This window comes from Ranitomeya variabilis, chromosome 2, assembly GCF_051348905.1.
Source record: "Ranitomeya variabilis isolate aRanVar5 chromosome 2, aRanVar5.hap1, whole genome shotgun sequence".
In the NCBI taxonomy this organism is placed as follows: Eukaryota; Metazoa; Chordata; class Amphibia; order Anura; family Dendrobatidae; genus Ranitomeya; species Ranitomeya variabilis.
Genome location: NC_135233.1, coordinates 875,693,136 through 875,706,560, shown reverse-complemented (window position 1 = coordinate 875,706,560; position 13,425 = coordinate 875,693,136). Strand labels below are relative to the sequence as shown.

Sequence of the window (13,425 nt, the reverse complement as noted above, 5' to 3'; positions counted from 1 at the left end):
CAGATACACCAAATTTTTGTGATCTGTGAAGACTTGGAAGGGAAAACGAGCTCCCTCCAAGAGATGTCTCCACTCTGAGAAAGCCAACTTCATGGCTAGCAACTCCCTCTCCCTGATGGAATAATTCCTCTCTGCTGGTGAGAAGGTCTTAGAAAAGAAGAAGCAAGGATGCTTCCAACCTTGAGCATCCTTTTGGAAGAGGACTGCTCCAGCACCAACAGATGAGGCATCCACCTCCATTATAAATGGCTTATCTACATCGGGGCGATGTAGGATGGGAGCGCTAGTGAAGTGTGACTTAATGGAGTCAAAGGCCTTGGAGACCTCCTCAGACCACAATTTGGGATTTGCTCCCTTCTTGGTGAGGGCAACCAAGGGAGCTACCAAAGTTGAGAAGTGTGGAATGAACTGGCGGTAGTAATTAATGAACCCCATAAAGCGCTGCACCGCTTTAAGAGAATGGGGTTCCTGCCAGTCCATCACAGCCTGTAGTTTGGCAGGATCCATAGCCAAACCCTGGGCGGAGATGATATAGCCTAGGAAAGGTAAGGACTCCTGCTCGAACATACACTTCTCCAACTTGGCATAGAGGGAGTTTGCCCGTAGGAGGTCGAAGACTTTGCAAACATCTCTCCGGTGGGAGTCAATATCTGGAGAGTAGATGAGAATATCATCCAGATAGACTACGACCGAGGTGGAGAGCATATCCCAGAAGATGTCGTTCACAAAGTCTTGGAAAACGGCTGGGGCATTACAGAGTCCGAAGGGCATCACCAGATATTCATAGTGCCCATCCCTGTTGTTAAAAGCAGTCTTCCATTCGTCCCCCTCACGGATGCGAATCAGGTTGTAAGCACCCCGCAGATCTAATTTAGTAAATACCCTTGCTCCTCGAAGCCTATCAAAGAGCTCAGATATCAGGGGCAAAGGATACTTATTCTTAACGGTGATCGCATTAAGACCCCTGTAGTCTATGCATGGGCGCAGTTCCCCATTCTTCTTCTGCACGAAGAAGAACCCAGCCCCAGCAGGTGACACTGACTTCCTGATGAACCCTCTTGCCAGATTCTCTTGAATCTACTGAGACATTGCCTCCATCTCCGGGAGAGATAACAGATAGACTCAACCCCGGGGAGGCTCAGCACCAGGCAAGAGGACAATAGGACAGTCATAGGGGCGATGGGGCGGAAGGGTCTCCGCCGCCTTTTTGGAGAACATGTCCGCATAGGACCAATATTGCTTGGGGAGAGAGGATAGATCTGCGGGTACCTCTGTAGTAGAAACCTGAACACACTCCCTCTGACACCTACCCCCACAAGATTCACCCCATCCTAGAATTCTGCCTGAGGACCACTCGATATGAGGAGAGTGGTACCGCAGCCAAGGTATCCCCAACAGGACCTCATCAATTCCCTCAGGAATGGCGAGCAGAGATATAATCTCCTGATGGGATGGCGACATGGACAGAGTAAAAGGGATGGTCTGGTGTGTTAACTGTGAGGGCAGTGTCGACCCATTCACCACTCGTACCGTTACTGGTTGAGCTAGCATAACCAGGGGTATTGCGTGACGTTGGGTGAAGGCAGAAGACATAAAATTGCCCTCTGCCCCAGAATCCACGCAGAGCTCTACCGAGTGGGAGGATGAGCCTACAGTAATTGTCTCCTTAAAGGACAATTTGGAGGCAAACGTCGCCGTGTCTAGTGTACCTCCACCTACTACCACTAGACGCTGACGTTTCCTCGACCGCTGGGAACATCTGGTGGCAAGATGTCCTGACTGCTGGCAAACATGACAGACCTTGAGTGCACAAGCGGTCCGGGACTTAGATCCTGCTCATGACACTTGGCCTCATGTGACTCGCCCTAACATGGCGAAGGTGGGAGCCAGCCGAAACCTCTGCCTACACTGGACTCGCTCTAACCTCCGCTCGTTAAATCTGAGGTCAATACGAGTGGAGACAGCTATTAACTCCTTAATAGTGTGATATATATGTATATTAGTAATGCCCTCACGTCAGAAAATAAAGAAAGGCTTTGGTTGCAGTAACAGTAGATTTCATAATAACACAGAGATGGCAATGGTAATTACTGCTGTGCATAGGAAAATAATGGCAAAGATGCCATAAAGAAGATTAGCCACTAGATGGCAGTGTGATACACAGAAGGGAAGGCTTGGGTTCCTATGGCAGACGGCCAGATTGAGAGAAGGAACAAGGAAAAGATGATCACAAAGCCAAGAGGCAGTGGCGTAACTACAAAGTTATGGGCCCCGGTGCGAACTTCCAAATGGGGGCCCCCCCCCCCACCTCCGTGACGCCCCCCCACCCCCTTCCCCTAGATACGCCTCGGACTGTTGCAGGAATCTCCTGCACTGCAACATGGTGTTGGGTGCCAGCACAGCCCGCACAGTGGTATATCCAGCACAGCCCGCACAGTGGTATATCCAGCACAGCCCGCACAGTGGTATATCCAGCACAGCCCGCACAGTGGTATATCCAGCACAGCCCTCACAGTGGTATATCCAGCACAGCCCGCACAGTGGTATATACAGCACAGCCCGCACAGTGGTATATCCAGCACAGCCCGCACAGTGGTATATCCAGCACAGCCCGCACAGTGGTATATCCAGCACAGCCCGCACAGTGGTATATCCAGCACAGCCCGCACAGTGGTATATACAGCACAGCCCGCACAGTGGTATGTACAGCACAGCCCGCACAGTGGTATATACAGCACAGCCCGCACAGTGGTATATACAGCACAGCCCGCACAGGGGTATATACAGCACAGCCCGCACAGGGGTATATAGAGCACAGCCAGCACAGGGATATATACAGCACAGCCCGCACAGGGATATATACAGCACAGCCCGCACAGGGATATATACAGCAGAGCCCGCACAGGGGTATATGCAGCACAGCCAGCACAGGGGTATATAGAGCACAGCCAGCACAGGGGTATATAGAGCACAGCCCGCATCTCATCTCCCCCCCCCCCCGATAATGGCCCCACAGTCCGGTGAAAAAGAAAAAAAAAAACTCTCCTCACCTTTCCTTGTGCCCGCGCTGCTCCTGGTGGCTGCAGTCTGCCCAGGACACTGCAGGTGCGCGATGATATGACGTCATCGCGCACCCGCAGTGTACTGTCAGAGGCAGAGCGGGGAATGATGGGAGAGGGAGCGTCAGGTGACGCTCTCCTCCATCATTGCATTGAACTATACCGGTGTCATAGACGCCGGTATAGTTAAATGCGGCGGCGGCGGCGGCGAGGAACAGTGCAGCGGCCCACTACTGGCATCGGCTCTTCTGGCATTTGCCAGAAGTGCCCGATGTCCAGCCCGGCCCTGCCCTGACCTGCCGGCCCGGGGCCCCTGACCTGCGGGGCCCGGTCGCAATGGCGACCGCTGCGACCGCGGTCGTTACGCCCCTGCCAAGAGGTATTTACCTAACGATGAGTGGAGATGGGTGAAGATAGGGGTGGGAGGGCAGGTCACCTCCTGTGCCCGACGAGCGCTGTTTCGCCTTTCAACTTCTTCAAAACCAGAGGGGCAATACCTCCACCTACTACCACTAGATGCTGACGTTTCCTCAACCGCTGGGAACATCTGGTGGCAAGATGTCCTGACTGCTGGCAAACATGACAGACCTTAAGTGCACAAGCGGTCCGGGACTTAGATCCCGCTCATGACACTTTCATGGACTCATGTGACTCAGGAACCTGGACCGGAGATTCCAGAGGTTTGGCGAAGGTGGGAGCCAGCCGAAACCTCTGCCTACACTGGACTCGCTCTAACCTCCGCTCGTTAAAATGGAGGTCAATACAAGTGGAGACAGCTATTAACTCCTCCAGTGTGGCAGGAATCTGACTGCTGGCAAACATGACAGACCTTGAGTGCACAAGCGGTCCGGGACTTAGATCCCGCTCATGACACTTTCATGGCCTCATGTGACTCAGGAACCTGGACCGGAGATTCCAGAGGTTTGGCGAAGGTGGGAGCCAGCTGAAACCTCTGCCTACACTGGACTCGCTCTAACCTACGCTCGTTAAAACGGAGGTCAATACGAGTGGAGACAGCTATTAACTCCTCCAGTGTGGCAGGAATCTCCCTAGTGGCCAGAGCGTCCTTCACGTGATCAGCCAGCCCCCTCCAAAATATAGGGATAAGGGCTTTATCCGACCACTCCAGCTCAGATGCTAAAGTACGGAAGTGGACGGCAAACTGGCTGACCAAGGACACACCCTGAGTTAATGCCAGCAGTTGGAGCGCCGTGTCATGGGTGACTCGAGGTCCTAAAAAGACCTGTTTTAGAGTGGAACAGCGGAGCACTCTGCACCACATGATCGCCATGCTCCCACAGCGGCGTAGCCCATTCCAACGCCCTGTCTGACAAGAGAGACACAATAAATCCCACCTTAGCCCGCTCAGTAGGGAAACGTGCAGCCAGGAGCTCGAGGTAAATAGAGCACTGACTTACGAATCCCCTACAAGAATTACTATCTCCAGAAAATTTTTCTGGCAGCGGGAGGCGAGATAATGTCGGAACAGGGGTGGCAGTGGACAAAGTTGCTGCAGCCATGCTAGCAGCCTGTACAGCAACTGCGGTAACATCCACAGCTGAGGTTGTGCTCTCAAGAGCCGCCAACCTACCCTCCAGCTGCTGGATATACCACAAGGATTGCTGAATGTCCGCCATTTACTAGCCAGACCCTGGCGCTAGTATTCTGTTAGGGCTAGCGGAACGCACCGAGTAAATATAGAAGTTTTATTGTAGTTGATGCGTTCGCAGCCCGGGGTCCACCTTGCAGGAGAACAACCTGCTGCACTATATGGTGGTATGCGCTAACTCTGTTACTTCACAGAGTAGCTGTGAAATCAACGCACTGCGTCCTGTTTGGATTCACAGAGGCACAGGCTAACTACCCAAGTGAGAGCAGTCAATGGTCGTGCATGCACACAAAACTCCTCGCCGGAGGTGCCACCATTCTAGGGGCTTATTTCAGCCAGGTCCCTGAACACAAACTCACATGACCACACTGGCACAAAGCACATAACATAGGAAGATACTAGCGCATGGCCGTGCGGCCATACGAGCCTTAAATAGTTGCAGCACGTACAGACTGGAAGTGAGTGGATATAAATCCATGCTGCCAATGGTCCACAATGGAGTAGGAGACAGGACAGTTTTAAATGTGATTTTTATTTATCAACTTGTTTTGAAGAAAACATGCTTCTTCATCAGGACCAACTGCATTGACAAATAAAAACTACATTTAAACCTTTCCGGTCTCCTAATTCATTCTGGACCATTGGCAGCATGGATTTATACCCACTCACTTCCAGTCTCACAAGTTGTGGATCTGCAGCAGCCAACTTTCTATGCTGCTATAGGATGACTCTCACAACCCCATATGGTGAGCATGAGTCACTTTTTACCTTCCCTTTTTAACCTGAATAAGACCCTATTGTTGTTATTAAGTGCAGATTTCTACCCACTCATTTTCTTTCTCACAAGTTAATAATATTTATGTCATACTTTCATTCTCTACTTTTGTGAAAAACAAGTTTTAGGAGATTAGATATCTTGGTGACCATGTAGCACGTTTCACCGCAGTACTCTGTTATTCAATACTGTATGGGTTATTACAAACTAAGATGAAAACATGGAGTAGCCATAAACCACCCGAATAGAATAAAAAGCAAAATTTATTTAGTAAGAGATGCGATGCCCACCAGGGCCATGGGGCACTCGGAACCGGGTCAGACAGTTCTTTGGGGAAGTCAGGGGGCCGTGACCCGGCTCTATGGCCCTGGGCGTGCAATAAAAATGTGTAAGGGGGAAAGTTTATAGGGGATTGATTCGAGATGCCACCCGTGGTGTTCGGCATGGGATTGCCGATGCTGCGGTTCAGGTCCACTGGGGCCGATGATGACGCAGCAAAGATATTTCAGCTCTCCACGGGTAGAGCGAGTCCCAGGGCAGATATAGGGTAAATTAACCCCTTCATTACCTTGGGATTTTCCGTTTTCCCATGTTCGTTTTTCACTCCCCTCCTTCCCAGAGCCATAACTTTTTTATTTTTCCGTCAATTTGGCCATGTGAGGGCTTATTTTTTGCGGGACGAGTTGTACTTTTGAACGACATCATTGGTTATACCATGTCGTGTACTAGAAAACGGGAAAAAAATTCCAAGTGCAGTGAAATTGCAAAAAAAGTGCAGTCCCACACATGTTTTTTGTTTGGCTTTTTTGCTAGGTTCACTAAATGCTAAAACTGACCTGCCATCATGATTCTCCAGGTCAGTATGAGTTCATAGACACCTAACATGACTAGGTTATTTTTCTCCTAAGTGGTGAAAAAAAATTCCAAACTTTGCAAAAAAAAAAAAAAAATGTGCCATTTTCTGATACTCGTAGCGTCTCTATTTTTTGTGATCTGGGGTCAGGTGAGGGCTTATTTTTTGCGTGCCAAGCTGGCGTTTTTAATAATAGCATTGTGGTGCACATACGTTCTTTTGATCGCCTGTTATTGCATTTTAATTCAATGTCGCGGCGACCAAAAAAACGTAATTCTGGCGTTTCGAATTTTTTTCTCATTACGCTGTTTAGCGATCAGGTTAATGCTTTTTTTTATTGATAGATCGGGCGATTCTGAACGTGGCAATACCAAATATGTGTAGGTTTGATTTTTTTTTTATTGATTTATTTTGATTGGGGCGAAAGGGGGGTGATTTAAACTTTTATATTTTTTTTATTTTTTTCACATTTTTTTTACTTTTTTTTTAACTGTTGCCATGCTTCAATAGCCTCCATGGGAGGCTAGAAGCAGGCACAGCAGGATCGGCTCTGCTACATAGCAGCGATCTGCTGTTCGCTGCTATGTAGCAGAAATGGAGGTGTGCTGTGAGCGCCGACCACAGGGTGGCGCTCACAGCTGCTGGGGATCAGTAACCATAGAGGTCTAAAGGACCTCTATGGTTACCATTCTGAAGCATCGCCGACCTCTGATCATGTGACGGGGGTCGGCGATGACGTCATTTCCGGCCGCCCGGCCGGATGCGGTAGTTAAATGCCGCTGTCTGCGTTTGACAGCGGCATTTAACTAGTTAATAGTGGTGGGTGAAAGACGATTTCACCCGCCGCTATTGCAGGCACATGTCAGCTGTTCAAAACAGCTGACATGTCCCGGCTTTGATGCGGGCTCACCGCGGAGCCCTGCATCAAAGCAGGGGAGCTGACCTCGGACGTACTATCCCGTCCGAGGTCAGTAAGGGGTTAAATAATTGCAGTACTGGGCAGGGGATGCAGTAAATAATTCTGAGGACACAGTAGGGTGCAGTCTTCACATTTTACTCACACTTTGTGGGTTACAATCACCAGCCGCGTTCTTTGTCCTCTGGGTCAGTGGTCCATCCAGCTCTCGGGTAGTTTGGGGTGTACTTTTCTGGGACCCCCTTCTTGTGTACCTTTCCAGGTTGTCTCTCCCTGCGCTGGCTCATGCTCTCCTGCCCTGCGCCTTACATACAGTGTCTCAAGCCAGCAGCCTTAGGTCCTGTCGGGCGACGTCCTTGTGGTCCCCTTGACCCTATGTGGCTTCCATGTTTGTAGACTTGGCTATGGCACATACAGACATCACAGCCTCCGGTTTGCTAGCTGAGTCCTACAGTCTCTCCACTAGTCTGGGGCCGGTCCCCACTGCGACCTGGTACCTCCACCCGACTATGGTCGGCATGGATTCGGGCGCCACGGGTGGATTCTTCACTTCCCTGGTGTTCGGATTGGTGGAACGCACCAAGTATATATATATTATTAGGTGTGTTCGCAACCTGAGGTCCACCATGCAGGAGAGGAACCTGCTGCTGGCAAATGCTGCTGGCCGCTATATGGCGGTATAAGCGAACTCTGTTAACTCCACAGAGTCGCTAGGAACAAGATGATGTGCCCTGTTAACCTCACAGAGGTACACAGCTACCAACCAGAGCAAACTGTGGTCATGCAGTCAGAGAAAACAGACAAACAACTCCTAACCGGAGGTGACGGTATTCTAGCAGCTTATTTCAGCCAAGGCCCTGAATACACTTATACAAACTCCCACTGGAGGTGCCGGTATTCTAGGGGCTTATTTCAGCCAAAACCTAACTGCAACCAGATATGACCACACTGGCGCTGAGCTTGCTTATAGATGGTTTGATACTAGCCGTGCGACCATGCAAACCTTTTATAGCTGCAGCAACTTCAGGACCTTCCTAGAGGACCAATGGAAGCTGCTGCAGTACCTGAGCAACTTCAGGACCTTCCTAGAGGACCAATGGGAGCTGCTGAAGTATCTGAACATGTGACCCCCGACCTCCAATGAGAGGTCTAACACTGAGCATGCTCAGAAAGGGAAAAGCAGGACTTAGTCCCAGAGATGTCTGCTCGCCGCTGACCAGTACTGGCTACAAAGTCAGAGCCTAGAAGAACAGTAGTAACCAGTCGCCCAGTATCAGCCTGAGCCAGACGATGGGACCGACGTCCTACCCTTATCTCCTTCCTCCACCCACACCCTCTACCTAGTTCCACACTCCAGCCTGAGATGGAGCCCTCCCTAAATAGGGTCCACCCAGATCCCCTGGCCTGGAGTGGTGTGGTGTTAGATGCTAGTGTGCGGGTCCTGGGTAGCGTGGGGTACCACACCTCTGGCTGAGTTGCAGTACCTCTGTGGTGACTGGACCCTCAGAGGCACCACAGAGGCACCACAGATACATAAAAAACAATTAACATTACAAAATAGGTCTTATAGCAAAAGGAGGAACAAAAAATATAAAGGGGCGTTCCTATCCATCAAAGACATCATATATGGAAGTGAAAATCACCAAGTACTGAAGTCAAATATATAGGTGTCAGGTGACAAGATAACTAGACGTTCATAGATTAAAGCATATGAAAAATTCAGTTCACATAGAAAATCAGAAGGGTAAAAGAGAGAATAGAAAGAGTAACTATAGATGTGCCGACGTAATATGAACTACAAGTTACTTGAATTTTATGAATTCACAAAAAAAAGTGTCCATATATATAATAATGTCAATCATAATCGCAAATCGGTAGTAAGATTTGTAACTTACCTATGGTGTATGGAGATGGAACGCCCCACACTTCCCCGATGTGCATTTCACTTTTGCTTTCTCAAGGGGAAGTGTTTCAAGTTTTAAGAGCTTAGATTTCTTGGTGACCATGAAGCATGTTTCACAGCAGGACGGTGTTATTCAGTACTGTATTTGTTATTGCAGCTTTTCCCCTATTCATGGTATGCAGTATAGCTATGCATTGTTACTAAGTAACTATTTTCAAATAATTCTTATTCCCTTTATTTTATTTTGTATAGGTTTTGAATCCATATTACATTTTTCAAGCTTATTCTTTGAGTTTATGGTTTGCTGTTGCCTACTATCAGTATACTGCAATTCTTCTTGTGATAACCTTGTTTTCCATTGCTGCCACAATATTTAATATGAGGAAGGTAAGTGATCCTATAGCTGTAATGTCTAGGCATCATATATATATACATAAATATATAGATATATACATATACAGTATATACGATAAATTATAAACTAATATCTAAACCTAAATCTATATACACTTCTCAAAAAAATAAAGGAAACACTAAAATCCCACATATAGATATCACTGAATGAAATATTCCAGTTGTAAATCTTTATTCATTATAAAGTGGAATGTGTTGAGAACAATAAAACCTAAAAATGAACAATCTAAATCACAACTAATATCCCACGAAGGTCAAGAGTTGGAATGATGTTCAAAATCAAAGTGGAAAATTAAGTTACAGGCTGATCCAACTTCAGTGGAAATGCCTCAAGACAAGGAAATGATGTTCAGTAGTGTGTGCGTCCTCCACGTGCGTGTATGATCTCCCTACAACACCTGGGCATGCTCCTGATGAGGCGGCGGATGGTCTTCTGAGGGATCTCCTCCCAGACCTGGATTAAAGCATCCGCCAACTCTAGGACAGTCTGTGGTGCAACGTGACGTTGGTAGAAGGTGGGAGACATGATGTCCCAGATGTGTTCAATCGGATTCAGGTCTGGGAAAAGAGCAGGTCAGTCGATAGCTTCAATGCCTTCATCTTGCAGGAACTGCTGACACACTCCAGCCACATGAGGTCTGGCATTGTCCTGCAGTAGGAGGAACCCAGGGCCAACCGCAACAGCATATGGTCTCACAAGGGGTCTGAGAATCTCATCTCGGTACCTAATGGCAGTCCCTAATGGCAGTCAGGCTACCTTTGGCAAGCACCTAGACACATCATTGCTGACCCACTGCCAAACAGGTCATGCTGAAGGATGTTGCAGGCAGCAGATCGCTCTCCACAGCGTCTCCAGACTCACATCTGTCACATGTGCTCAGTGTGAACCTGCTTTCATCTGTGAAGAGCACAGGGCGTCAGTGGCGAATTTGCCAATCCTGGTGTTCTGTGGCAAGTGCCAAGCGTCCTGCACAGTGTTGGGCTGTGAGCACAACCCCATCTGTGGACATTGGGCACTCAGACCATCCTCATGGAGTTTCTAACCATTTGTGCAGACATGTGCACATTTGTAGCCTGCTGGAGGTTATTTTGCAGGGCTCTTGCATTGCTCCTCCTGTTCCTCCTTGCACAAAGGTTGAAGAAGCAGTCCTGCTGCTGGGTTGTTGCCCTCCTACGGCCCCATTCACAATTCCTGGTGTACTGGCCTGTTTCCTGGTAGCTCCTCCAGCCTCTGGACACTATGCTGACAGACACAGCAAACCTTCTTGCCACAGCTCACATTGATGTGCCATCCTGGATGAGCTGCACTGCCTGAGCCACTTGTGTGAGTTGTAGAGTCTGTCTCATGCTATCACGAGTGTGAAAGCACAACCAACATTCAAAAGTGACCAAAACATCAGCTGGCTGGTGTAAATGTCCTGAGCGCACTGTCCCGGCCAGTGACAGGCGCTCGAGCGGTAGGAAGTGAAGAGAGCGGTGTGCAATGCTTGGTTTCACTGCAGTTGGCAGGACCTGCGTAGCGTTCAGGTCACGTGCCTCAGAGGTCACGTGGTGCTCCTGTGAGCAGTATGGAAAACTGTTGGAGCCAAAAAACCAACGCGTTTCGGAATGCAACGGATTCCTTCATCAGGGTACGCGTTTCGGAATGCAACGGATCAGGGTATGATGAATGGAATGGTTCACAAATAAAAGTATCCAGGTGTTAGAATGGCCAAGTCAAAGTCCAGACCTCAATCCAATAGAGAATCTGTGGAAAGAGCTGAAAACTGCTGTTCACAAACGATCTCCATCAAACCTCACTGAGCTCGAGCTGTTTGCCAAGGAAGAATGGGCAAGAATTTCAGTCTCTCGATGTACAAAACTGATAGAGACATACCGCAAGCGACTTGCAGCTGTAATCACAGCAAAAGGTGGCACAACAAAGTATTAAGTTAAAGGGGCCTAATAATATTGCACGCCCCACTTTTCAGTTTTTGAATTTCCACAAAAATTTAAAATGACGGAAAAAAATTAGTTCAACTTTACAATTGTGTTCCACTTGTTGATTCTTCACTAAAAATTTACATTTGGTATCTTTATGTTTGAAGCATGATTTATGGGAAAAGGTTGAAAAGTTCCAGGGGGATGAATACTTTCGCAAGGCATTGTAAATTATTGAAATTACAGGACAGATAAACATTATAAATAGTGATGCTCAGGTGCTCGTTGCTCGGGTCTTGCATTTTGAAATGCTCGGGTGCTCGACCCAAGCAACAGGCCCAATGTAAGTCTATGGGAAACTCGAGAATTTTTGCCGTTGGCCCCCCCCCCAGGTTCTTTAGAGGGTCAAACAACTGCATAAATCAATGGGAACAGTGCTCAAATGACATGTGAACATCATGCAGAAGACCCCTGGAAACATTTCTGACTCCCAGGTCACTGCTGTGAACAATGTTTTCAGAGTGTTACGTCACTTTTACAGACACAATAAAACATACAAAAAGGAAACCAAAATGGATTTTCCTGGGAAATATGTTAAGGACATCCTTTCCAGGGTAGTGCTTTGTATATAAGGCAAAATAAATAACTCCAAACAAAAATGCTCCTCCACCAATTGGACTATGTTCACATGTAGCGTTTTTTATGTGTTTTTCAACTTTAGCATTGCCTTATCTGGTCATGTGGTCTTTGACACATGAACAGACACATCCTGTTTCATTTATGAAGGAGGGACTCTGAAAGTCACAAAGCCTATTTTTATAGAGCCATCAGGCGGCCTTTGCTATTCTTAAAGGGTCAGCAGTCAGCCCTCCCTATTCTTAGAGAGCCATCAGCTGGCTATGCTTTGTTGTTCCCATTATTAAACAGTGGGTCTCCTATCATGTTATTCCTTATGCAGTGAGTGGCAGGGCTGCCAAAAGTTTGGAAGCATTCCAATAGCCGTTTGTCGAGATGTACAGAATGGCCTCATGGAACCAAAGTTCCCATTATTAGTAATTTGGCAATCCCGTACAATTAGCCTATGCATTGTGTAACATCCCTGCCAGCTTCAATGTATGGCTTCCCATCTCCCCTCTTACTCACCACTTTGGGCCATGCTGTGAGTTCTGTCCTCTGACAGCTTCATGCTCTGGGCCTCATGTCTTTGCTTGCTGCATATTTCCTGGCTGTATGCTTAGGGCGGTGGTCCCGGCACTTCCTGTTTCTTATAGATACAATGTGCACCTGCCTAAGGTGTCCCTAGCCAATTGCCAAGAAGCCTCAGGTACTTAAGGCATCCCCACCCATAGGGGGATGCCTGAGCAATGTACTTTCTCAGTTTGTGTTTTGCTGCTGAGTTGCCAGGTCCTTTCCTGATGTGTCTCTCGTTTGTGCCACCTAGGGGGCTCTGTACCCTGGTCTGCACCTGTATCCTATGTCTCTAATTTCTGCCTTCCAGAGGGGCAGCATACCCTGGTCTGACGCTATACTGACACAGGAGTTCTGAATATAGTGTCAGTGTATAGGTAATGCAGTGATGATCACCAGTTACACTATACACAGGAGATCTGGGATATAGTGTCAGTGTACAGGTTATACAGTGATCACCAGTGACATTATACACAGGAGCTCTGTATATAGTGCATAGTGTTTGGTAGGGTTGAGCGAAACGGGTCGATCATTTTCAAAAGTCGCCGACTTTTGGCTAAGTCGGCGTCTCATGAAACCCGATCCGCGCCAAAGTCGCGTTTCAATGACGCGAAAAGCGCCATTTCTCAGCCAATGAAGGTGAACGCAGAGTGTGGGCAGCGTGATGACATAGATCCTGGTCCCCACCATCTTAGAGAAGGGCATTGCAGTGATTGGCTTGCTGTCTGCGGCGTCACAGGGGCTATAAAGGGGCGTTCCCGCCGACCGCCATCTTACTGCTGCTGATC

At 48.2% G+C, this 13,425-nt stretch overlaps 1 protein-coding gene across 2 annotated transcripts in view; it reads left to right on the top strand.

Annotated features, from left to right (window-relative positions):
* Nucleotides 1-13,425, top strand: part of LOC143808071 (putative cation-transporting ATPase 13A4) — a 730,794-nt gene that overhangs the window by 247,605 nt on the left and 469,764 nt on the right. For both annotated transcript variants that reach the window (XM_077290328.1, XM_077290327.1), the window contains exon 7: nucleotides 9,368-9,502. In XM_077290328.1, coding sequence (XP_077146443.1) covers nucleotides 9,368-9,502 — 135 coding nt within the window. The remainder of the gene's footprint in view (nucleotides 1-9,367; nucleotides 9,503-13,425) is intronic.